This window comes from Dipodomys ordii, unplaced genomic scaffold, assembly GCF_000151885.1.
Source record: "Dipodomys ordii isolate 6190 unplaced genomic scaffold, Dord_2.0 Scaffold70, whole genome shotgun sequence".
NCBI classification, from domain to species: Eukaryota; Metazoa; Chordata; class Mammalia; order Rodentia; family Heteromyidae; genus Dipodomys; species Dipodomys ordii.
This window is the reverse complement of record NW_012267286.1, coordinates 238,987-265,212: the sequence shown is the minus strand read 5'-3', so window position 1 is coordinate 265,212 and position 26,226 is coordinate 238,987. Positions and strand designations below refer to the sequence as shown.

At 40.7% G+C, this 26,226-nt stretch overlaps 1 protein-coding gene across 1 annotated transcript in view; it reads right to left on the bottom strand.

Annotated features, from left to right (window-relative positions):
- Pde5a (phosphodiesterase 5A, cGMP-specific) overlaps positions 1 to 26,226 on the bottom strand; it is a 128,456-nt gene that overhangs the window by 85,610 nt on the left and 16,620 nt on the right. The window contains exon 3 of the mRNA XM_013023842.1: positions 16,058 to 16,147. Coding sequence (XP_012879296.1) covers positions 16,058 to 16,147 — 90 coding nt within the window. The remainder of the gene's footprint in view (positions 1 to 16,057; positions 16,148 to 26,226) is intronic.

Here is a 26,226-nt window from a genome sequence, read left to right as displayed (position 1 = left end):
CAAGGCTAACACTCTTACCACTTGAGCTACAGCTCTTCTGGCTTTTTTGGTGCTTATCTGGATGTAAGAATTTCATGGACTTTCCTGCCCAGGCTGGCTTTGAACCACGATCCTTGGATCTCAGCCTCCTGAGTAGCTAGGATCATAGATTCCACCAGGCTTCTTAATTTTTAATTTAAGTGTTTATTCTTATCTCTTCTGACCCTGGCCATGTACTAAACTTCCATACTACATTAACTTTTAAGCAATGAGTTAAAGTACTTAAACCTAGAACCATAGGGACCGTTTTGCCAGACCTTTCTGTTACTTGGGATCCAGAGCTCTGGTTGAGAGGAAGCACACACTGTATCCACTGTGAGCAAATTCTCCTTACATGCTCTTAAAATCTGCCAGAGACAGAAAGGGGACCCAGCAGACTAGAGCTTGCTGTCTTTTGCCATGCTAAGGCGTGTCATGTTCTGCATTTACTGTTGTTTAATTTTCCATTTTTCTACTTGGGATATCCTTCTGAGAAGGAAGCAGATATTTCCTGAACCCTTTTAGGTGAAGAGCCCTCTGGGTGGGTACTGTCACATTCCTTGTGTCATGAGGACTTCAACAAAACTACCCAGGATGTTTTTGCTTCATGTTGAAATTTTACAGCCCAGTCATCTGAAGCACAGTTGCTCTAGGAGTCATTACACTTAGGCCAGCATATTATTTTGTTGTGACAAAATCAGAGATGTTGCCAGATGAGGGTGGCTCATCCCTATAATCCTAGCTACCCAGGAGGCTGAGATATGAGGATTATTATTTGATGCCAGCCCAGAGAAGAAAAGTCCAGGAGACTCTTATCTCCATGATCTCCAATAAAAACCACCAAAAAGCCAGAAGTGGAGTTGTGGCTTAAGTGGTTGAGTGCTAGTCTTGAGCAAAAGAAGCTCAGGGACCAGTCCCTTGGCCCTGAGTCCAAGCCCCTAGGCCTCGAACACACACACACACACACACACACACACACACACACACACACACACACACACACGAGAGCTCCTTCTTTCATAGTTTGCCTCCCTGCTTAATTGGGAGTTAGTCCAAAATTAGAGTAAATTAGCATATCAACATATAGCTTAAACTAGTCTTCATATGAACTAACTCCCCAGGGTTTGTATCCATCTCTACACTTGCCAATGCTCCCAGGGTCTTCAGCTCTGTATCTAAGATCTATTTCAACACAGACATCCTGCAGATCACCAGGCAGTAGGCTACACAGCAGAGTCAGGGTTAGAAAAATGCAGCTGCAGATGTGGGTCTGAATTGTGGATCTGGGTGCTGGTGGCTCATGCCTGTAATCCTAGCCACTCAGGAGACTGAGATCTGAGGATTGTGGTTCAAAGCCAGTCTAGGCAGGAAAGTCCGTGAAACTCTTATCTCCAATAAAAACCACCAGAAAACCGGAAGTGGCGCTGTAGCTCAAGTAGTAGAGTGTTAGCCTTGAGCTGAAGAGCTAAGGCACAGTGTTCAGGTCCAGAATTCAAGCCCCATGACTGACCAAAAAAGAAAAGAAAGAAAGAAAGAATATTGAACCAGGTACCTATGTCTCACAACTGTAATCCTGACTACTCAGAAGAATGAGATCTAAGAATTATGGTTCAAAGCCAGCCCAGGCAGGAAAGTCTGTGAGACTCTTATCTCCAGTTACCCAGTAAGAAGCTGGAAGAGAAGCTGTGGCTGAAATGGTAGAATGCCAGCTTTAGGCGAAAAATAAATCAACAACTCTGGGACAGTGCCCAAGCCCTGAATTCAAGTACTGGCATAAATACAAAAAAAAAAAAACTATCAAATAATAATGAATAATACTGGGAAATTTCCTTATATAAATGCATAGTATTAGGAAATTTCCTTAACTTGACCATGTCTATTATCACTAGCTTAAAAAGAATGGTTCTTGACTTTTTAAATATCAGTATGAAAATCCCTGCTCTACTGCTATTTCTTAGCTGAATTTCTGAGACTTCTTGAAAAGGGGTCATACTACAAATATTTAGCCAAAACTAGATAACCACATTGCCATTTGTATCTTCTTTTTCTCCTTAGTTTTCCTCATTGAACTCTCAGGTTCTTCTTTTCCCTTTGGCTCAAGCTAGGTTTTTTTTTTTGGGGGGGGGGTGCATTTGCGTGTACACGCCTACGTACACGTACCAGTTGTGGGGTTTGAATTCCGCCTGGGTGCTGTTCCTGAGCCTCTTTGTGTTCAAGGCTAATGCTCTACCACTTGAGCCACAATGCCACTTCCAGCTTTTTCTGAGTAATTTATTGGAGATAAGAGTTTCACTGACTTTTTCACCTGGGCTGGCTTTGAACAACAATCCTCAGGTCTCAGCCTCCTGAGTAGCTAGGATTACAGACATGAGCCACCAGCACGTGGCTGGTCATACATCCTATTTTTTTTTGGTCAGTCGTAGGGCTTAACTCTGGGCCTGGGCGCTGTCCCTTCAGCTCAAGGCTAGCGCTCTACTACTTGAGCCACAGCACCACTTCTGGCTTTTTCTGTTTATGAGGTGCTTAGGAATCGAACCCAGGGCTTCATGCATACCAGGAAGCACTCTACCAGTGAGCCACCTTCCCAGCCCCAGTTCATGCATTCTTGAAGAGAATGAAATCACTATTCTTCGTAGATGTATATGTGAATCTTTATATTCATTGAAGAGCAATTATATAAGTAAAGTGCTTTATAAATCATTAATTTGTATTACTCCCATTTTCAATCTAATTTTTAAATACGTACATTATGTAAAGCTTTATATTGAATTCTCATTTGAAAGTCCCTATGTGTAATTTGACACGGGTGGCTCAGGCTCATACCTGTAATCCTAGCTACTCAGGAGGCTGAGATGTGAAGATCAGGGTTTGAAGACAGCCCAGGGAGGAAAGTCTGTGAGACATTCATCTCTAGTTTACCACTAAAAACCATGTACTATATGATAATATGAACAGCCAGTGGAAACACAGACTTGTTATACAAAGAAGTTGGTGACACTGGTGTTTATAACTGGCTTGACTGGTGGCTCATGCCTATAATCTTAGCAACTTAGGAGGTTGAGATCTGAGGATAGAGGTTTGAAGCCAGCTCAGGTAAGAAAGCCTGTGAGATTGGTATCTCCAAAACAAACAAACAAACACATATAATATACAATATATACAACATATTCACACACACACACACACACACACACACACACACACGGAAGTAGAGCTGTGGTTGGTTCAACACTAGCCTTAAGCAAAAAGAAGTTTAGGGACAGTGCCCAGGCCCCAAATTTAAGCCTCAGGATGGGCACTCAAACCAAAAAACAACAAAATAAGAGAATGCATGATCACCAATTGAGGTCGCTCACACCTGTAACTCCAGCTTGGGAGGTCATAGGTAGGAGGATCTCTGCCACACAGGTCAGAAACATGACACCACACCTGCAAGATAACCTAAACAAAAACTCTGAAGGGGGTAGAGCTCAAGTAGTACAGCAACTGCCTAGCAAGCAGAAGGTCCCAAAGTTCACCCCAAGTACTATCAAGAACAAAGAATGCATGAAAACATGGAAATTATTTAACAGTCAAAATCCTTTCAAGGATATAATTAGGTAGTACTGGATCAGACATTTATTATCCATGCTTATCTCCAGCGAGTTCCTGATCTCTAATAATCATTATTGTAGGGCTATGTAAAACTCCTAAAATTAAATTTCGAAATGATCTATTAAATTAAAAATGTAATACATCCCAGCAAGTATTAGAATGGCTATCCAGTGAAGATAAATCTCCTGTTGAATAAAACATAGTGCTAAAAATAAGATTCTATTTGAGTACACAGCACCTACGAATAATTAAACCTTCAACTTCCATGTTATATTCACCCTTTCTTCTTCTGAGTGTGTAGTGCAGACTTGGGTTTTCACCGATTAGAACTTTTCATGGCTGTTTTAAGGAATTTTCCCCCCTTGGGAAAGTAGCTAATGTCTTCTTTATAAAATGCACTTGGTTATTATTTAAGGGCAATATGGAAAATGCACAAGGGAAGAATCATCACCATCACGACAACCAATCAGGCACAAACAGAAACTGCAGAGCTTCTGTTTTGTTACTAAAGCAAAGCTCCACGAATGAGGGTTGCTGGGGGGAATAAACACAATGAACAATTTATAAGATTGTAAAAACACACAACTAGCCAGTTCTTGGAGACTAAAATAGACTGAGATCAACAGACAGATTACATCTGCTTATTTGGGGAGTTACATTTCTAGCTATTTTGAATTAGAACGAAGGGTTATGCATAAAGCTATAACATTTATTGGCATTAAATTTACTTGTCCAAAGGAGACCCCAGTTGGTACTGTGGGCATCATTCACAGGCAAGGGTCTCTTCTAGTCACTCTACAGGCAGATCAAGGAAGCCTGCATGACATCTCCCTTACAACTGTGGGTAACGTGTAAACACTACCATGCTCTTGTATAACTCCCCATCCAGCTCTCCAAACACCAGACTGGAGGACTGGATTCACTTAATGGTTGTTATTATTATTATTATTTGTGCAGGTCCAGCTTGAACTTAAGGCCTGGGCACTGTCCTTCATTTTATCACTTAAGACTAGCACTCTACCACTTGAGCCACAGTTCCACTTCTAGCTTCTTGGTAGTATATTGGAGATAAGAGTCTCACAGACTTTCCTGCCAGAGCTAGTTTCGAATCATGATTCTCAGAGCCTCCTGAGAATTACAGATGTAAGCCACAGAACAGGGCTTTAACAATGATTTTAATCCCTTGTATAGATATTTAATTTCTAGTATACAAGATCTACTTCTCTAAATGAGAAAATATTCAAGATGAAGTATCTTTCCTGTTTCTCTCTTTTAAAAAATCTGTATGGACTGTTCATATTTTTCTTTTTCTTTTTGGTTGGTTGTGGGGCTTGAACTCAGGGCCTATGCACTGTCTCTGAGCAGTTTTGCTCAAGGCTACCCATTCTACCACTTTGAGCCACAGTTCCACTTCTGGTTTTCTGGTAGATAATTGGAGATTAAGAGTTTCACGAACTTTCCTGCCTTGGCTGGCTTCAAACTGTGAGTCAGCTCTCAGCCTCTTAAGTAGTTAGAATTACAGGCCTGAGCCACCAGTGCCCAGCTACTCTACATATTTCAGTGATTCAATAATTACTTGTCAACAAGAGAAACTTCAAGGAATATAAATGATACATTTTAAACAAGCAGATAGTGTTGTAAAGCTTAAATCCTGTAAATTATTTACAGTCATATCCTGAAGTTGAAATTATACATCTCATTATATTCATGCCTTATTTTATGGCTTTTTAGCGAGCATTAAGTGACTTTGGTTCAACAAAGTATTTATCTTCCAGAAATCTCATAAAAATATAGCTGATCTTGTTTGAATCTATTTAGACTTATTTTTAAAGGGAAAATATGAAACTCTAGATATTTAGCTAAAATGGTCCACTATCAACACTGTAAGGAATTTATCATAAATCTTCCATTGTAAGTGTCTTATTTGCGTCAAAGGATTGCCAAGTATGTCATCAAAGTATAATAAAGTAAAACTAAGATGAGATGAAAATGAGAAGAGAATATAGTTCTATTCCAAATTAGATTTCTATTTAATATGAACTGGAGTTCATATTCAACTGTGGTATTTTCAGGCTGCCCTGAAAGCCATGATTGGATCCAATTTCTAACTCAGATCTTTAAGAAACGTTTGGACTTGCATTATTTGATAATGTTCTGCCTTTTGCCCCCTACCTGATCTTCCCCAAACTGTCTACAGAGAAAAAAAACTCAGTAGGCCCTGAGACAAACAGAGCTGTGAGTGAGAGTTTCTATGTAGTCAGTCCCTATAAATAAAAAAGAACAGTCATCTCCATGATGTCAAAACAAGCCATACTTCAGGGGAGGGCAGACCTTCAGAAGTAGGTCATCTGAGCTGGAGATAGGGGTTGAGTTTCTCTGCATGTTTTCACTAACTTGAAAGAATTCTGTCTGGTTATAGGAAGAATTAATGCAAGAGGCTAAAGGGATAGCTGCTCAAGGTCTAGGTCTAAAGAAAAAAAAAATCCAGAGTTAAATCTGAAAAGAGCTTAACAGCAGTCCTAAAAAATCCAGACTTACTGTAAATAACTGCAGGGGAGGAGAGAGGTACCAGTCCTAGGGTTGAACTCAGAGGCTGGGTGCTTTTTCATTCAAGGCTAATACTCCACTACTTGAGCGCACAGCTCTATTTCCAGCTTGTAATGGTGCTTAATTGGAGATAAAGTCTCATGGATTTTTCTGCCTGGGCTGGCCTTGAACCACGATCCTCAGACCTCAGCCCCCTGAGAACATAGGATTGCAGATGTGAGCCACAAGCGGGCAGCTAAATGACTTTTAATTATGCGGCATATCATAGTCCTCCTCTACAGCACAATGGCCCAGATTAATGTGCAACCTGCTCTTGTGGCTCTTTTGTCTCTGGTGAAAATTGCCTTATGGATTATTAGAATATTAGTGAATGTAACTGTGATCTCTCTTGCCTCTCTTTCCTTCCCTCCCCTCCCTTCCCTTCTTCTCTCCTCCATTTTGAGAAAGCTTGGTGGTGGCCACCTTAACAAATGGGTGCACTCCAAAGAAGCAGAATGTAATCATCATATATTGCAGGAATTTCTATAATATGACCCTATAGTTCAATGGCTGGGTCTAAAACAAGCTTTGCCAGTTTTGTAGACCTGACTTTGAGCAATACCCAGAAATGTTCCGTGTCTCAATTTCTCCCATGTGTTCAGTGGGAATCAGAGAACGGTTGCTTCCTTTGGTTGTTATAAAGACGGATGAATTAATATCGGGCAGATCCATAGGAAAGCTTTCACAGGATTGCCTCAAAAATGTCACATGCATTGCTTGTCATCCATACAGCAGTTATTTCCAAACACATACTCCTAATTCCTCAGACCATCTTGTGATACACAGACTAGTCAGCTCTCTTTCTGACTGACTTTCCTTTTTGTGTTCACTTATTTTCTCTAGCCAGTAGATCTTGGACCTTTCTAAAATTGGTCCTTTTTAACCTCCTCAACTGCTCTAGGTTTTTCCTTTTTTTCTTAATCACTTTGTTCATTTAACCCCAGTCTCTTATAAAGGATTAAGGACAGGGGGTGATTGCAAAAGTTGACCCTGTACAATTTTTTTTTCTAAAATTTACTACACCACAAAAGTCTAGTGTTAGTTAGGATCTCTATTTTCCAACAGCATTGCTATATCTATTGTACTTAAGATGATAATGTTATTAATTTACAAGAAGGACTAGATGAAGAACTTAGTATTAGTGATTTTAGTGGATCTTAAAAATCTTCCCATGCCGAATGTTGGTAGTTCATTATCTGTAATCCTAGATACTCAGGAGGCTGAGATCTGAGAATTGTGGTTCAAAGCCAGCAGGGACAGAAAGTCTGTGAGACTTTCATCTCCAATTATGCACCACAAAAGCTGAAATGGCAGAGCATTAGACTTTAGGCAAAAAAAATTCAGGGAAACAACACACACACACACACACAAACAGTCTTCCCAAATTCTCTAGCCTATATTATAGTGCAGGCATTAATGTTCAATATGTAACTACTTCAGTCACACAGAATTCCACAATTAGTCTCTATGCTTTGAAAAAATAAGATTCACTAACATGTACCACGTGTTTAGCAACCTATTGATTTATAATTCAGTCACCACAGTACATTATAAGCTTTCCTATAAATTGAAGGAATGAGTGTTAGCTTACTCAATCCAGGTGGGTTTATGCAAACAGAAAACAAATGCCATTTGCCTCAATTATAAAGAAATATAGTGAAAAGCATTTTTCTTTTAAGTTTTAAAGTTTGTGAGAGGGTAATATACAGAAAACCGAGATAAGTCATGAAGTGGACTGATAATGTATGATCCCATTGTCCATGAGGTGATATTCATTCAGGCTTCCATTTCTTATGTCTCTTAGAAGCTCTATTAGTTCTTTTATTTTATGACTTGTTATCATTAAGCAGTAGAACAGAGGATCTGAATCCAACATGCCAGTTTTACCAGTACAGTACATCTTAAAGTGTGCTTAGTTTAGGATCTCTTATTTTAAGAGACTAGTCGACATTTTATTGACTGCTCTTAGTGATCCAGGAATGACACTAAACCCTTCTGCATACATGAATGTATTCAATCTTCAAGCAAACCCCTTGAGGTGTGCCTTTTTATTCCCACCCCTGTGCAGAAGAGGAAAGTGAAGCTGAAAGAGTAACTAGGCCCATTCTCCTTAGTCATCCAGGAAGTGTTAAGACAGGATTCAAATCCACAATGAAACAACTGGAACTCTATATACATTCTGACTTCAAAAATTTCATGAGAGCCAGAAACACCGGCTGTGTACATAAAAGCAAACATGGTCCAGGAGTTGTTTTTTTTTAATGCAGATATAAATTTGAAGGTAATTCTGGAAGCCATGTATTGCATATTGCCAGTGGCTCTAACTCTTGGTCGGCCAAATTGGTATTTTATGCTATAACAGCCATGTAGAGAGTATGTCTATTCTTTTCTCTTCAAACCTTTTCTTCTGATGAAGTAATTCTCACAGGAAATAATTGCAAACTGGGTCATGCAAATGTGGGAAAAGAGGGAGTAGGGAGGGTGCGTAGAATGAGAAAGGTTTGCATGCTGTTGGAAAGCTGACAGTGTGACCCTCTCTTTATTAGTTGTCTCCCGTGAAGTCACTGAAGATCTATGTGTGTGGGAGGGGAGGGGGGGAGAGAGGGTGCGTGCACACACACTGGCCCTGGGGCTTGAACTCAGGGCCTGGGTGCTGTCCCTGAGCTTTTGTGTTCAGGGCTAGTGTTCTACTGCTCTACCACTTAAGCCACAGCTCCACTTCTGGCTTTTGGTTTTTAGTTTTAATTTTTTGTCATCACTGTAAGTCTCATGGACTTTCCTGCCCTGGCTAGCTTTGAACTATGATCTTCAGAGCTCAGCTTCCTATGTAGGTGTAAGCCACTGACACCTGGCATTCAGCCACTCTAAACTTCATATCAAGTTATTCCTGGATACAATAGACAGCAGGAGAGAATGCAGGAACACAAATGTAAAGAAGTTCAGAAGCCCAGCAGAAGTCCTAGGCTGAGCTTTGGACCTGTGGCTGCAGGGGCTTCAATGGCATCTGTATGTGAACAGCAGGCTCGTCATTGCCAGTGGAGTTAATGAATTCAAACAATCAAATTTAAGTCAGCCCCTTGCAGTGAAAGGGTAGACTGGCATAAAGAGTTCAGAAGACTCCATCTCAAGCAGTAGCTGGGCATGGTGGCATGTGTCTGTAATTCCCAGAGGCTTGAGGAAAACAAAAGCAGGAGAATCACAATCCAGGCCAGCCTGAGCATAAAGCAAGACCCTTCCTGGCAGTAATCAGGGGAAAAAGGGGGGGCTGGAGGTGTATTTCAGGTGGTAAAGTGTCTACCTAGTAAATCTGATGTCCTGAATTCAATCCTCAGTACCACTACCAAAAAAAGAAAAACAATGAGGAAGGAAGGAAGGAAGGAAGGAAGGAAGGAAGGAAGAAAGGAAGGAAGGAAGGAAGGAAGGAAGGAAGGAAGGAAGCAAGGAAGGAAGGAAGGAAGGAAGGAGGGAGGGAGGGAGGGAGGGAAGGAAGGAAACTGAGTCAGCCCCTATTAAACTTAGTAAAACTAAATGCTACAAACTACTTGTTGTCAAGGATGTGAAGTACATGCAAGTCCTATTAATTGTCAGTAAGAATGCAATATGGCCAAGTCACTTTGGAGGAGAGTTTGGATTATACATATATCTGCTATATTACCTAGCAGTTTCTCTGCTGTGTTTATCCAAGAGAAATGAAAACCTAAAATCCATACAAGGACTCACATGACATCATTGATAACAGTTTTTTTTTCATTGCAGGTAAAAGCTGGAAAAAGTCAAATGTCTAGCTATTCATGAATAAACACTATTTGACAATATATCTACATCACCTAGCAATAAAAGGAGGTGAACTGCTACAGGTAAGACCAGGGGCCAGCTTCTCTAGCATTATGCTCAGTGAAGGAAGCCAGATACAAGAGAGATTGTCAGGGGTTGAGAATGGAGGGAGAGGAAGAGCAGAACAACTTCAAAGGGCTGCTATGGGACAGTGCAGGTGGCCCAATTATTCTACACCCTAATGATATGGGCTTTCCTTCCTAAAGACACACCCAAAGACACCCCAGTGTACAGGTAAGGAGGGAGAACTTTTTAAAATATGTGAACCATACTTGATCTGACTCAGCTGAAAGATGAGTCATGCTATTTTCATTGAAGTCATGTTCATTTGATAGTTGGTAGGTAGTAAGAGGAAGAATGTGTACCTTCAGGATGTAGGGCTTGGTTTGGGGGCCATGCTAGGGTTTGAACTTTGCATTGACCTGGTAAGTGCTATTCCACTTCCTTTGTTTCAGATAGAATCTCTCTATTTTGCTCCATGTGAACTGAAGAATGAGATCATGTCCTACATCTGTATTCTGTATAAGTAGAATGAGATCTTGTTCTACATCTATATTCTGTATTAGTAGAATGAGATCTCATTCTACATCCGTATTCCACATGACTAAGATTACAGGCATGATCGTCAGGCCTGACCTGAGGATATTTCTGTAGAGAAGCTCCAGTCCCTTCACTCATGACTTTTGTTGTAATTCTCAAGGCTATTTCCAGTCCTTACCGGGGGATGGGCTATCTGAGACTGGGACTTAAACTCAGTATCTGATGCTTGCTTTCACTCATATGCTGGTGCGCCACCACCTGAGCCATGCCTCCAACCCCATATCCAAGCTATCTAGGCAGAGAAGCTCAAGGGTTTGTATAAAGATCCATTCACATGAAATTGTTTTTGCAGGGAGCAAGGTTTTAAAGAATATTTACTAACTAAAAGCTAATCATCTTCTAAAGTGTCCAAAAACATAATCCTTGACTTAGTATCTACAGTTGCCACATGAAACTTGAATAAACTTGAGTTTATATAAATCAGAGTATTTTTTTGTATAATGAGATCACAAACATTGAATGGGCCGCTTATTTTTAATTTGATGAATCTGGCACCTGTGAATAGCACTCTCATCATCAGTCTATGCAAAGCTGGAATTTTATTTATTCATTCATTCACTCACTTGGTTAATCAAAGTCACTTTTGTGTCATAGCTACAGATGGTTTTAGTAACTACCAGTGGAACTAGCCTCCTGTGCCTTTCCTGGGGCCTGAACTCAGGGCCACGTCCTTGAGCCTTTTGCTCAAGGCTAACACTCTAACCACTGGAACCACAGTTCTACTTTTGCCTTTTTTTTTTTTTTTTTGGAGGTAAGAATCTCACAGACTTTCCTGCCCTGGATGGCTTCAAACCATAATCTTTACATCTCAGCCTCCTGAGTAGTTAGGATTACAGGTGTGAGCTACTGGTGCCTGGTCAAAGAACTCACTTTTGATTATTAAATTGTAACTGTCCTAGCAACTCTGATTAGACTGTAATTCTCAAAACCTGAGCATGGTAAGTATGGTGCCTGTAAGAAAACAAATCTCAGATTCAGCCTAGACATTCAGAATTTGAACCCTCACAATGAGCAAGATACCCTAACAGATATCTGTGCCACATGCAAAACCTAAGCACTGACTTAGAAAGCTAGCTATAGGCCAAGCACCTGTAGATTTACACCTGTAATCCTAGCTACACAGGAGGCTGAGATCTGAGGATCACTGGTTGAAACCAGCCCAGGAATGAAAGTTTGTGAGACTCTTACCTCCAATTAACTATCAAAAAAAGCAGAAGCCAGAAGTGGAGCTGTGGCCTGCAGAGTGTTAGCCTTGAGCAAAAGTAGCTCAGTACCTAGGCCCTGAGTTGAAACCCCAGGACCTGCAAAAAGAAAAGAAAACAAAAGAGAAGAGAAGAAAGAGCAACCAAGCAAGAAAGCTAGCTGTCTTTTAGGAAAACACCCAAGGCAAGGGAGTGCAAGTTAGAATGAAAGGAAATTAAACCCTTGCAAAGAAACTCCCTTTGAGAACATTTAAACAGCTTGGCTATTGCTTCAAAATCCAAGTCATGGGGTAAGAAACAGCGATGAAAAGAAAGGAACTAGAATAATAAACAATACAATGAAAAAGAACTAAAGTTACAACAACAGAATGTGGTCACTGACTGAATAGAAGAGAAGCAAAAAGATGTCAGAATTTGAAGCCAGACACTTGTGACTTGCTCCTGTAATCCTAAATACTCAGGAGTCAAAGATCTGAGGATCGAAGGTTCAAAGTCAGCCTAGGCAGAAAAGCCCATGTGACTCTTATCTTCAACTAACCACCAAAAAGCCAGAAGCAGAGGTGTGACCAAGTGGTAGAGCAACAGCCTTCATGGGAAAAAACCAAGTAAGATCATGACACCGTGATTTTAAGCCCCAGTACTAGCAAAATATAGATGACAAAATCTGAATATAAATCACATATATCATATATAAATCATAAATATACACATGAATCATATATCTATAAATTGTATATATGTATACAGATATACAGATCTATCATTATCTATCTACATATTTGTAAATCTATATGTAGATAGATCTATATCTATATCTAGAGAGAGAGACAATGAGAGAAAGAGGGAGATTTGGCTGGTTTGTGGGCTGACTAGAATTATCAGCTCCTGCCTCTGTCCAACATATCCAGTATTCTACAGTATCACTAACCCAGAAAGAGATCAAAATTCAACATTCAAGGTACATTTCCTATTGAATATGCATTGCTTTCACACCTAATAATGTCAAGAAAATGTTAGCCCAAATCATTAAAAAGTGGAGGCCACTTCTGCTTTTGATTTAAAATCAATATGATTAGAAATGATTCTCAACCTTGGGCATACAATGAAATCACTTAAAGTTCTAAGAAATACCAATAACCTGGGTCCCAATTCCAGAGATTCACTGTAAGGGAAAGCCTGGGCAGTGTGGAGTGTGAGTGTGAGTGTGTGTGTGTGTGTGTGTGCGTGCCAGTCCTGGGGACTGAACTCAGGGCCTGGGTAATATCACTGAGCTTTGTTCTCAAGACTAGCACTCTACTGCTTGAGGCACAGTTCCACTTCAAGTTTTTTGATGATTAATTGGAGCTAAGAGTCTCATGGTCTTTCCTAAATAAGATGGCTTTGAATTATAATCCTCAGATCTCTGCTTCCTGTGTAGCTAGATCACAGGTGTGAGCCACCAGCATCCAGATTGGATTTTTTTTTTTTTTTGGTCCGGTTGTGGGGTCTGAACTCTGGGCCCGAGCACTGTCCCTCAGCCCTTCAGCTCAAGGCTAGTGCTCTACCACTTGAGCCACAGCGCCACTTCCGGCTTTTTTGTTTTTGCTTATGTGGTGCTGAGGAATTGAACCCAGGGCCTCAGGCATGCAAGGCAAGCGCTCTACCACTGAGCCAACTTCCCAGCCCCAGATTGGAATTTTTAAAAAATACTCCCCAAGTGACTATGGTTTGCAGTTAATTTTAATAAAGATCCAGAAATACAACAAATCAGAGAAAGGTTGAACAATTGGGATTGCAAGAAACTGAAGAGCTTCTGCATGGCAAAGGACACAGTTAGCAAGATCAGTAGAAAGTCCATGGGTTGGGAGAAGATCTTCACTAGCCAACAGACAAGGGCCTCATATCTAAAATAAACTTCAAAAAATTAAATCCCCCAACAACAAATCCTCAAAGAAACAACTGGCCCATTAATAAATGGATTGAAGACTTAGAGACTTCTCTGAAGAGGAAATAAGAATGGCCAATAGACACATGAAGACATGTTCAACTTCTCTGGCTATAAAAGAAATGCAAATCAAAATGACATTGAGATTCCACCTTACCCCAGTTAGAATGGCTATAATCAAAAAAATCTAATAATGACAGATGCTGGAGGGGATGTGGCCAAAAAAGAACCTTACTGCACTGTTGGTGGAAGTGTAAACTTGTCCATCCACTCCAGAAATCAGTGTGGCGGTTCCTCAAAAGACTACATATAGTAAGCCAGGCACTGGTGGCTCATGCCTGTGATCCTAGCTACTCAGGAGGTTGATATCTGAGGATCGTGGTTCAAATGTAGCCTGGGCAGCAAAGTCCATGAGGCTCTTTTCTCCAATAAACCACCAGAAAACTGGAAGTGGCACTGTGGCTCAAGTGGTAGAGTGTCAGCCTTGAGTTGAAGAGCTGAGGGACAGCGCCCAGGCCACAACTGACAAAATAAATAACTAAATAAATTATTCCCCAGGTGACTGTGGTTTGCACTTATGGTTAAGAACAACTGACATGGGCTGTTTCTGTCTATTTGTTTTTACCAAGCACTCTCAGCCCTGGCTGTACTTTAGAATTCTTTAGGGAGCTATACAAATATATGAGCAACTAGAATCTGATTTAATTTTTGTTAATAGTTAATTTTATGTGTTAACTTGCCTGGGTTCAGGGATGCCCATTCAGCAAGGAGAGCATTACTTCTGGGTGTGTCTGAGGGAGCATGTCAGAATCTGCAGAGCAGGGCCAGTGTGCCACTGGCCCATCCATGAGGGGCCCCTTAGGACACAAAGGAAGAGGGAGAGGAAACTTGCCATGTCTTCTGGACTTCTTCCCCCAACCCTCAGATGTCAGATCTCTAGATTCTTAGGCTTGCAGCAACTCTCCAGGTCCCCAGGCCTCAGGCCTTAGAGTTGAACTATACCACCTGCCTCCTTGTTCTCCAGCTTAAATTCAGGTCAGGACAGCTTTTGGTACCTGATTACATGACTCAATTCCATTAATAAATCCTCTGTGATGTATTTATACATATCTTATCAACCCTGTTGATTGGTAGAACCCTGACTCCTATTGAAGTAAGGATCCTGGGGCTAACTACAGCCATCTTGGCAATGTGGTGGATGATAGAGCATCGGGTCTAACTGGAGCCATCTTGGCTTCTTGGTGGATGAAGGTAAAGTACCAATCCCAGGTGATGGAGGGACAAGGGGGGGGGAGGGGGGGATTTGGACAATAGGTCGTTGGACCTGCCAGAACTATACCAGGAACTTGTGAGACTCTTGGAACTCTCGAGTTTCCTGTGACTCTGCCACATGACCCTATTTAGGCCCTGACCAGCTCAGCTGCTGTCTCCTGACTTTTCTCAGGTCACCATGGTGTCCCTCTCTATTAAAAGTTGATCAGGTTTGTTGAGATTGTTTTTCTGCTCTTTCTTTACTCTCCTACCCTCAAGGCTCAGTTTCTAACAGTATTAAGTGTATTCAAGGCTGCAAGTTTTTGGGGGAAATGTGTCTACTTGAAGTCACTGACTTTCTAATCAAGACTCCCAATCTGACCTCTCAAAATGTGACTTCTCTGTATCTCACAATCTAATTGCTGTATAACACTATAATTTGTGATCTTTTAGAACTTCCTAGTTGCTTGTCATGTGCAGTTAGGTTACAGAATGTGCAAATCAAGCATTCTATTTCCTGGATCATTTATCAACTATAAATTTTTCAAATATAAGTATAAAATAGAATACAGTGCTAATAGAATCTAAATCTGCTCGTTAGGTAAAATGTAAACCAACATGTTTTCATTTACTTGTTACAATATCACATCTACATGTATATGATTAGAATTAGCCACTAATTTCCTTTTTTTTTCCTTCAGAATCTTAATATAAATTCAAAGAAATCTACCACAACTGAGTGAGCATTAATGAGAATTATTCAGACATACAAAACATAATGTAAAGTAAGTTCATTCTAATCACAGCCATGATATATCTAATAATAAGACAGTAAGGGAAGAAGAAAGGGACGTAATAGCATATATTAAATTTTTTGCAAAGCCAAAGTTCATAACTTAGTAAAAGAAATGCCAAATGGAGCTTTTAAGTACCTTATATGCTAACTTAAATGCTAACTTGTCATTATTTCATAAATGTGAAAAATTATGTCAGAACAAAAAGTATTTCTAAATGACCTTTTCTGAAATGAAAAAAGAAATTGGCTTACCTCTTCCCTGTGATTCTTAATTGGCATGCAAAGAATACTCTGAGTTTTGTAGCCTGTAATTTGGTCAACTTCAGCATTGAACCGAGGATCCTAAGTAAGGAAAAAGAAATTCAATTTAATGACTGACCTGTACAAAGATTGCTCTGATTGTTCTAGCTTATTAGATTACAGAAATCTAACCTTGGACTTACCTTGTTACTCTGAGCACAAATTTTATCATGGTAGAAAGCATCCAAGAATTGGAAGGACATATCACCCTTGATAAAGATAAACTTAAGGGTTTTAGAAGCTAGTTTAGCAGAAACAACACTAACACACACACACACACACACACACAAACATGCTCACACACACATGCACATATGCACACACTAAACAACAGTAAAAAATAAAAATAAAGATAAAAGGTATTCAAAATTTTAACCACTTAGACTGGTTTTATGATTCAGGAAAGAAGTAATATCTCTCATTTCTGTGACACTTTGCCTGTCTGTCTGTCCTAGGGCCTGATTTTACTGTGTTTCCACAGAACTTTCCTAGAAACTTACCATCTTTCCAACAAATGACTATAATAATAGTTGCTCTATACCCACTCAAAAGTCTGTCCTTTAATGTCTAATATTCACAATGATTTTTTGTATCTATAAAAGTGAGGCATGGACTCAAATTGTGAATAGGATCTTAATCTGTTGAATTTCTTTCCCCTTTTTACAAAGCACGCTATGCACAGCCAAGAATTACAAAAGGCTTCTGAAAAATCTAACAGTTATAAATGTGGCTAAAGAAAGAAGGGTACTAGGCTAGGCAAAGGGATGGATATGTGTAATCCCAGATACTCTGGAGATGGAAATAGGAGGATTAGTCCTAGGCCAGCAGGGCAAAATTGCTAGACCCTATCTGCCAAAAAGCAAACTAAATGAAAAAGGGCTAGAGAGATGTGGCTTTAGTTGTTAAAGAGTACTTACCACAAGGCCCTGAGTTCAAATCCCAGTATTGCCAAGAGAAAGATGGAAGGAAGGAAAGAAGGAAAAAGAAAGGGAGAGAGAAAGGGAGGGAAGGAACAAGGGAAGCAAGGAAAGAGAGGGAGGAGAGAGGGAGAGGGAAGAGAAGGAGGAGAGGGAGAGAAGAAGAGAAGGAAGGAAGGAAGGAAAGGGAGGGAGGGAAGGTGGGAGAAAGGAAAGGAAGGAATGAAGGGCAAGAAGGAAGGAAAAGATGGAGGGCAAGATGGAAGGGAAGAAGGGAAGGAGGAAGGGAAGGAGGGAAGGGATTTTTATCAATCTTTCAGTAAATTTTCCATTAGGAAGAACTACAATTAGGTTGAAAATCTGATGAGAGGTTTACCTTTTATTCATTGCTGTATTCCCAATATTTAAGTATTTGTTAAATGAGGGAATTCACAAACAAATGACACCATCTTTCTGTGATCTCTTATAGCTCATGATAGTGTAAAGCAAATCTTGTTCCTAGGGGGGAAACATACTAAAGAAAGCCAAACAGGAATACAGGTTTGGATGGAAACAAGCATTGAAGAATCTAAACATCTGAATGAGTGCTGTTCCTTCCACAGCCATAGCCTTGCGAAGTTACAGGCTCACACTAATAATAGATCACTGACCCAGAAGCTCTGCATTTGGAATTCCCTTCAGACAGCATGGACTATCCACACTGGAAAGAAGGAAAACCTCATCTTTTGAAGGTCATTTCTATTTTTTTCCTTAAATTAGTCTAAAGTCACACAAGACCTAAGCTGTGAATGAAGTAGGTGATTAGACTAAGTGCTAACAAATGGGGTCAGAAATGAGGCCAATTTTCCTCTGAGTGGGCCAAAGTTGGTTTTACAGATAATTTCAAAAGAGAAGTTATAAAATCAGTATAAATATTTTATAATACAAACACTGCCACATTTTTGCTTTTTTTCCCCTTGCAAAATCCTGCTCAAGGTTACACTGAAACATACAGGGTCTTAGTTAAACATTTCTGCACAGTTGACCAAAATCATTCTTATTTTCTCCTTAAATACTTTAGATATTTTATCTTAAGGTATCTAGAACATACTATATAAATTAAGGTTAAAAAAGTGATTCACAAAGTGAATCAAAGTATGAAATCAAAGTATGAATAAAAATGGATTTCTGGAATTGTTTTGTTAAGGAATATTATAATGACAAAATCAATTTAGAAAGAAGATTCGACCCAAACTATCTAATCAAATAGTAAATAAAGTTTGACAGATGGAGATTAGTAGGACTTTCACAGCTGTGTGTGAGTGTGTGTGTGTGTGTGTGTGTGTGTGTAGTTACACTAAAATCAACAGCAGTCCTGAGCTCACTCTTCATTGATGGGGAGATGTGAAATGCCCTTCAATTTCAATTTAAATGAAGCACCAAATTCCTGGCAAAACTCCAAACAGTTTTCCTTTTGTAAATAGTACTTCAATTGCTCTTGCTAAAAAGCTCTGACACCTTTTCTGCCTCTATCTTTGTATGTCTTTGCTCTGAGCATTTACCTGGCAGCCACTTTGGGACCTTAGAAAAGCAGGATTTATCAGTAATACTATCTTGGGGTAGATACTGGGTCTTGAACTCAGAACCTGGGCATGCAACCACTTGAGCCACAACTTTACTTCTGGCTTTTTGGTGGGTAATTGGAGGTGAGAGTCTCCCAGCTTTGAAATGCTATTCCCCAAATCTTAGCCTCCTAAATTGTTAGGATTATAGGTATCAGCCATCAATGTCTGGCTCCATTTTCACTTCCCCAGTTGCAAACATGTTAGGGTACAAAAGCAATATGTGAAGAGGATGTCTCATCATGTCCAAGAAACACCAAATTAAAAACTGAGATTCTATGGTTACTGAGGTTATTTTTTTTTTGACTGTTTATGAGAAAATAACCGCATGAAGAAACACAAGCTTGGGATATCCGCTTGCATAACAAAGGGATGGGTATGGACTTGCCCTCTGGCTGAAGACAGCTAGAATTCTCCAAAGCCACAGACAGTATAAAGGAAAAGACTCAGGCTGACCATTCAACACTGGCTTTCTGCCTGGGCTGGAGCACTTTTTTTTTTAAAGGCCAAGTGGACTCAAGTGGAAACACAGTTCCAAAAAGAACTGAATAGAGTTCTAAAGTGGCTGGGATTTGTAGAGCAAAATAGGCTCCCTCTGTGTGTGTGCACATGTGTATTAAATGTGTGTGTATTAAGGAAGAGTGAGTAAGAAGGAAGACTGAGTGAGTAATTCACTTTGGAACTGTACAGGGTAAAATGCCAACAGGACCAGCAAAAATTACCTGCACCTGACTGAACACTAAATGTTGCTATAAACCTGAGACACAGGCACGGAGGCATTAATTGATTCCAGTCCAGCCAGAGCAGAGAAGCACTTTAGTCACTCAATTCATTCAAGAACAGATTACTCCTAGGAGTAAGGCCTATACCATATAGTTTGGATACCTCCTAGAATAGACCCACTCTAGCACATCATCAGACCAAGCCTGACAACATCAGAAGGATGTAAAGGTAATTCTCCTGCCTACAGAATGAATCCATTTCTATCTTAAATGTTCACAGTGAAATTCAGACAATAGTTAACATACAATCAAAACAAATGACTACACATGTGCATAAAGAGGTAAATGCAACTTGTAGAGAGAGAGCACCCCATCTCCAAACTAACCAGAACAAAAATAAACAGATCATAATCTACTAAATAAGAATCAATGAGCCCACACTGATATAAATACATAACTAATTAAAGGAGAAAGCAAAGTTCTTCCTTATACTAGATGCTTCTAACCAGGACAGAAGTTACAATGGAGTTGGGAAATCAGTGTGTTCACAACTTAGACTACTCTAATAAATATTCAAATCAAATACCCAACATCTTCAGTCCTGGGAGGAAACTTGTACTGGGTACCTGCTGATAATATGCACTAAGGCTGTGATATAATAAAATAAACTGCATTTGGTCATGGTCTCTACTCTTTGCCACAAATCTAACACTGACACAATTTCCTGATATTTACAGCACCTTTCCTGAGTTTATGCAGATGAGATGTCTTACAAAGTGTGAGGGAGACAAAGATTGCTTCTAGAAAGGAGATAGGGTTAGTGACTGGGTTCAGTTACTGATGGCCGATGATTAGCTCAATTATGTCTTCAGGACAAAACTGCAATCTCAAATCTCAGAAGATCAGGCTAGTGGAACTTTGGGTTGGTGGGCACCCCAGTGTATTGGGCTGTTGCTGTGCCCAGCAAGCAAGGACATTCTCTGACCTCTTTCTCTTCCATTAAGATGTCTTTCCCAGTAGCCATCACAGATCATGCTTTCTTTCCTGAGTTCTGTGGTTTTGTCACCTTACTGAAATCAAGGCGGGTCCTTGAACTAAAGTAGCATAGAGGAAGTATGGTTAGCCTGAGGATTCTATGTAGGACAGGAGTGTGAGCCCTTTGCAGGAAGGGTTTGTGTTGAAGCTAGGCAGTTATAGCCACAGAATGGAATGGAATTGGACTGCAAGAATTCAGTCTTCATGGTATTGGAGAACGAAGCAATAGTTGTTCTTTGGAAAACCCAGCAAATCTCAATGGAGACATCTGTGGTGTTATAGCCAAAAGGCCCTAGCCTGAATCTTCTACTTAAGAAGGAAAGCGTAAGCCAGGCATTTGACTCACACATACAATCATAGCTCTCTGGTGGGCAGGGATTGTGCTTTGAGGCTAGCCTGGGCCAAAAACTTTGTGAGACCCCAATTCTCAATCAACAGCTGTAAGTCAGTGCCATGAGCCTGTCATCTCAGCTCTGTGGGAAGCAGAAAAAAGGGAGATGGTGGTTCCAGAAAAGAGTGAATTGAAAATAACAAAAAAGTTTACAAGAACAAAAAAAGTCTATCTCAACAGTAAAAGCTGGTCCGTTATCTCAACTATGGTGGAAAGTATAAATAGGAGGATCAAGGTTCTGGCTGCCCCAGGCCAAAAAGAGCGACAAAAAGGGTGGGAGGTATATCTTAAGCAGAAGAACACGTGCCTCACAAGCACAAGGCTCCATACTCAAACACCAGTACAGCCAAAGAAGAAGAAGGAAATTCTACAAAAACTGGCCCATTTGCTTCAAAAAGCATCCAAATGAAGAAAAATAAACGGAGTGCTAAGAGATGTTCAGAGTAGAGGAGATGAAAGAGAGACCCTGGATCAGATTCAGAAGCAGAAGGAAAAATAACTATAAAAGATTATTTATTAATGGGAAAACTGACAAAAATTTTAGTGATGGGCTGTTAAAACACTGCATTAAATTAAAAATAGCATTGGATCCACGTTGAATTTCCTACTTTTGCAAGAGCATACTGTTGCAGGAAATGTACAGTGTAATACCCAGTAAAAAGATGACTTAACAAATAGTTCCAAAGACAGTAGACATGTTCACCATGCATGAGAGACGTGGAAGTGGGGAGAAAAAAATCACCACAAACAGAACAAAGGAAACAAGCAGAGAACAGGGGAAAGATTGATGGAAGTTTCTTATCGTGGACCCCGCAAGTTTTCTGTGAATTTGAAATTGTATCAAGACAAAAATAATGGAAAGCATAAAAGGAATGAGTCCAGAGGACTTGCCAAATCGCTCCCCCGGATTGGAGGTTTTAAGATAATTCCTACAGTAACTGCAGCATTGAGCTAGCCCAGATACAGAGGTTCCCAAACTGTGTTCCCCAGGGCACAATTATACCAGGAGAGATCAGTTAATTTTTATCTAAATTAAGACAGTCGCTGTTCATTTTTTACCCTAAAATTTATTTTTCAAAATATTTTACTTATCAGAAATTCACTCAAAAAGGTCATCTCCATCCTTCCTTCCTTCCTGCCTGCCTTCTTCCCTCCCTCCTCTCCTCCCTTTCTTTCTTTTTGGTCTCAGTGCTGGGGCTTGTACTCAGGGCCTGAGTGCTGTCCCTGAGTTGTTGTTGTTGTTGTTTTTCTTCAAGAATAATGCTCTCCCACTTGAGCCACATCTCTACTCCTGCTTTTTGGTGGTTAATTGGAAATAAAGAGTCTTCATCTGAAGCCAGCTCAGGCTGGCTTTGAATTGTCATTCTCAGATCTCAGCCTCCTGAGTAGCTAGGATGCCAGGCGTGAGCCACTGGCGCCTAGCTGAGAATTCATATTCTTTCGGAAGATGTCAATACTTGATGTAGGATGTGAGACCTAGACTGTGACAGGCAGGATTTATTTCTCTAAAGAGAGAATGGAAGGATGGATAGAAAGTGGAGGAGGGAGGAGACGGAGCTACGGGGCCATGACTATGTGAACAGGACATGACTATTCCCTCACACAGCTGATGCTGTCTCCAGAAATATGGCACACACAGGGAGTAGCTGTCCTGCAGGGACAGGACACTCAAGTTCCATACTGAAAGCAATTTGAGAGAAAGATGCAGCTAGCTCCTTAAGGCACAGTAATCAGAAGCATAAGGCTTCCTTATGATAAATCAAGTTCAAGGCAGTCAAGGTACTGAGTGAATCCTCATTGTTATACAAAACAGAAACATCAAAGAACACGACAGATATTATTAAGATAATACGCCTTGCCAGGTGCCAATGGCTCATGCCTGTAATTCTAGCTACTTAGGAAGCTGAGATCTAAAGATTGAGGTTCGAAGCCAGCCCAGGCAAGAAAGTTTTAAGACTCTTCTCTCCAATTCACTTAACAAAGAGCAGGAAGTAGAGCTGTGGCTAAAGTGGTAGAGTCCCAGCCTTGAGCAAAAATGCTAAGAGCCGGTACCCAGGTCCTGTACTGGGTTCAAGTCCTGGTACTGATGGTATGAAGTTAGTGCCTTCTTATAAATTCTTTTGTTATTAATATGTGTTTTAATGTCTCATTATTAGTAAGTGTCCTGTCACATTCCAAAAGTTGCACGAGGGCCAGGCATGGTGGGACAGGCTTGTACTACCAGCTATACAGGAGGTAGAGAGCAGGGGCATCAGATCAGCCTGGGCATAAAGTTAGAAAGATACCATCTCAACAAATGAGCCCTATGTGCTGATTCACACCTGTAATCCCAGCTATGTGGGAGGATCAAAGTCTGAGACTGGGTCCAGGCAAAAACATAAGACCCAATCCCCAAAATAACCTAAAACAAAAGGGCTGGGAGGTGTGGTTCAAGCAGTAGAACATCTGCTTAGCAATCAGGAGGCCCTGACTTCAAACTGAAGTACCACCAAGAAAAGGGAAGAAAGGAAGGGGGAAGAGAGAGGAGGAGAGAGAAGGGGAAGGGATGTGGGAGGAAGCAAGGAGTTTCACGAATGCATTTGGACACAGGAGTGAACAGTAAACATCCATGGGTGTACAGTGAGCATTACCCATTAACCCTTTCAGGAGCGTTTGTGACTAAGAGAATCAGGTCCAAGCTGTGACTCTTGTCTTGCACTTTAATATGGGTGACTATTATTTGATCAGTAACAAAGTTAACTGCAAATTCAAAAATGTCATTTTCTTTTTTTTTTGTAACAAAATTGTAAAAAGTGACTCAAATACTGATCCTTTTTCAAAGCCGCTTATCTGTGAGGCTACTTCCTTCTCCTTTTTAATGTTCAGCTTTCATTGGAGCGTTCTTACATGTCATGGCCACCTCTTCATTGCCAACAACTACCATAACAACCTTCTCACATGTTCTATGGCCCCAAATGGCTTGTCAGGCACCAGTGGCTCAAGCCTGTAATCCTAGCAACTCTAAGGCTGAGATCTAGGATCTCTGTTTAAAGCCAGCTTGGGGAGAAAAGTCCTGTGAGACTCTTATCTCCAATTGATCACAGAAAAAGCTAGAAGTAGCTCAAGTGGTAGAGTGCTAGCCTTGAGCAAAAGGAGCTTAGGGACAGCATCAAGGACAGAGGGGTGAGTGGGGTGGAGGGAAGGGAAGGAAGAAAGAACAATGTTACTACTCCAGAGGGCCATTATTAGGGTGGATGACTCTGAAAGCCTTAGAATGCACTTTCCCATTCTGACTACTTTGACAAAGGGCTGAGACGCTGTTTTTGATTATTCAAAAAACGTGTGAGGTTGTGTGGTGAACTATGCTAACTGACTTTCACTGCTCATATCAATGTAAATTAGACCACCATGTAAATGAGGACTGCTGTCTATCCTGAGTATTCAAGAAGAAACTCCTGGATGCAAATCACTGAGTCCATCATAAACACAGATCAAATGGCCAAAGAGGCTTGCTTCACTCTGGGGGCCATGCAAATCCAGGACACTGGCTGCTCTAGATAGAGTCTCAAGAATGAAGCCTTTATTCACTGCGAAACAACCCAATGCATTGTCAGGAACTTTATAAAGAGCGTAAGTAGAGATTCAGTGAAATGCGTGTACGTGCCAAAGAAGCAGAGCTAGAGACAACGCAGGGCCACGCAGACAAACGAAGGCTTTCTTGGCCAAGCTGGAAATATTTACAGTCCTACTGTACTCCTGACTATCGTGCCATTGAGAGCTGGAAACCCAGCTGTCATCTCAGACAGCAAGGGAATTCTGCAAATCTGGCAGCCGTCCTTCAGCTGTATCCTTAATACCCCTCTTAAGAGTCTGCTACACTGGAAGGTTACTCTGGAGTTCAGGGAGGTCAAGAGATAGTTTCATGAAGACACCTCTCTCTCTCTCTCTCTCTCCCCTCCCTCCAAAGAAAATCAGAATTGGAAAATTTGAATCTACAGAATAGAGACTGAAAAATGTATCTCAGGCCAGGTGCCAGGAGCTCACGCCTATACTCCTAGCTACTCAGGAGGCTGAGATCTGAGAATCACAGTTCAAAGCCAGCCTGGGCAGAAAAGTCCCCATGAGACTCTTCAATGAACCACTCAAACCACTGGTGCTGTGTCTCAAAGTGGTAGAGTGCTAGCCTTGAGCAGAAAAGCTTAGAGACAGTACCTAGGCCTTGAATTCAAGCCCTACAATTGACAAAAGAAAAACAATGTATCTCAGAAGTTAAGCTATTTGAAGTCTTTCTGTCTTAAATCCTTGGCCTCAGTCTTCCTCACAAGGATCATTATTTGCTCACTCATTTCTAATGTGGAGTCATCTCCACGCCTTTTCCCTCCCTTTGGCCTCCTTGAGGTGGCTTGCCAAGATGGTGGATTCTACTTGTTCAGTGGAAATCCACTCTAAATTTGATCTTCTGGCCTGGAGCCTCATGCAGTCCTCACTTCTTATACTGGACTAGGAAGATTACCCCAGCTTCTATCACACTATTCATTTCCTGGCCATACACCCACGCTCCCCTCAGCGTGGATTCTGACTTTCAGTCACACATTTTCCAAGTCTGACTTTCCTGGATCTTCTTCGAGCTGTTCTTTACATCTGGAGTTCACCAGGCATACATCTTTTCAATACAAATCTAGTATGTGTTTGGGTGGGTATGTGTGCCAGTGCTCAACTTTAGGTCTAGATGCTGCCCCTTAGCCTTTTCTGCTCAAGACTGGTGCTGTATTGCTCGAGCCACAGCTCCATTTCCATCTTTTTTGCTGGTTAATTGGACAAAGAATTTTTCTGGGCTGGCTTCAAACTAGGATTCTCAGATCTGAGCCTCCTGAGTAACTAGGATTATAGGTATGAGTCACCAGTGCACAGGCAAATTTAATTTATGTTGTAGAGTAGATACTAACAATACATCCTCAAGGATCTCTTCCTCTATGGCTATTACTTGATGCCATATTCTGTATCTCCCAATTACACTTTCCTTGACAGCAATTACGATCTGCTAAGAAGTTGTCATTTAGCTTAGAAATCCTTTCTTGCTATTGCATGTACTGTTATTTTAGTTCAACTAATACTTATGAAGAACTATCAAGCCAGGTACAATGGTTTATGGTTGTAATTCATTTGCTTGGAAGGTAGAGATTAGGAAGATTGGAGTTCAAAGACATTTCAGAAAAAGATGACCCTCATCTCAACAAATAATCCAGACATGGTGTCACAGGTCAGTCATTCTTGGCTATATATCAGAAGACTTCAGCTTTGTTTAAGCAACAACACTAAGACCCCATGTGGAAAAAAAAAAGAAAAATGAAAGGAAAAAAGGCTCAGGGGTGGGTTCGAGTGAGAAAGTACATGCCTGCAAGTACAATAAGGCCTTGAGTTCAAACTCCAAAACAATACACAGAGCAATAACAAACATTCATCTTCCAGGCAGATA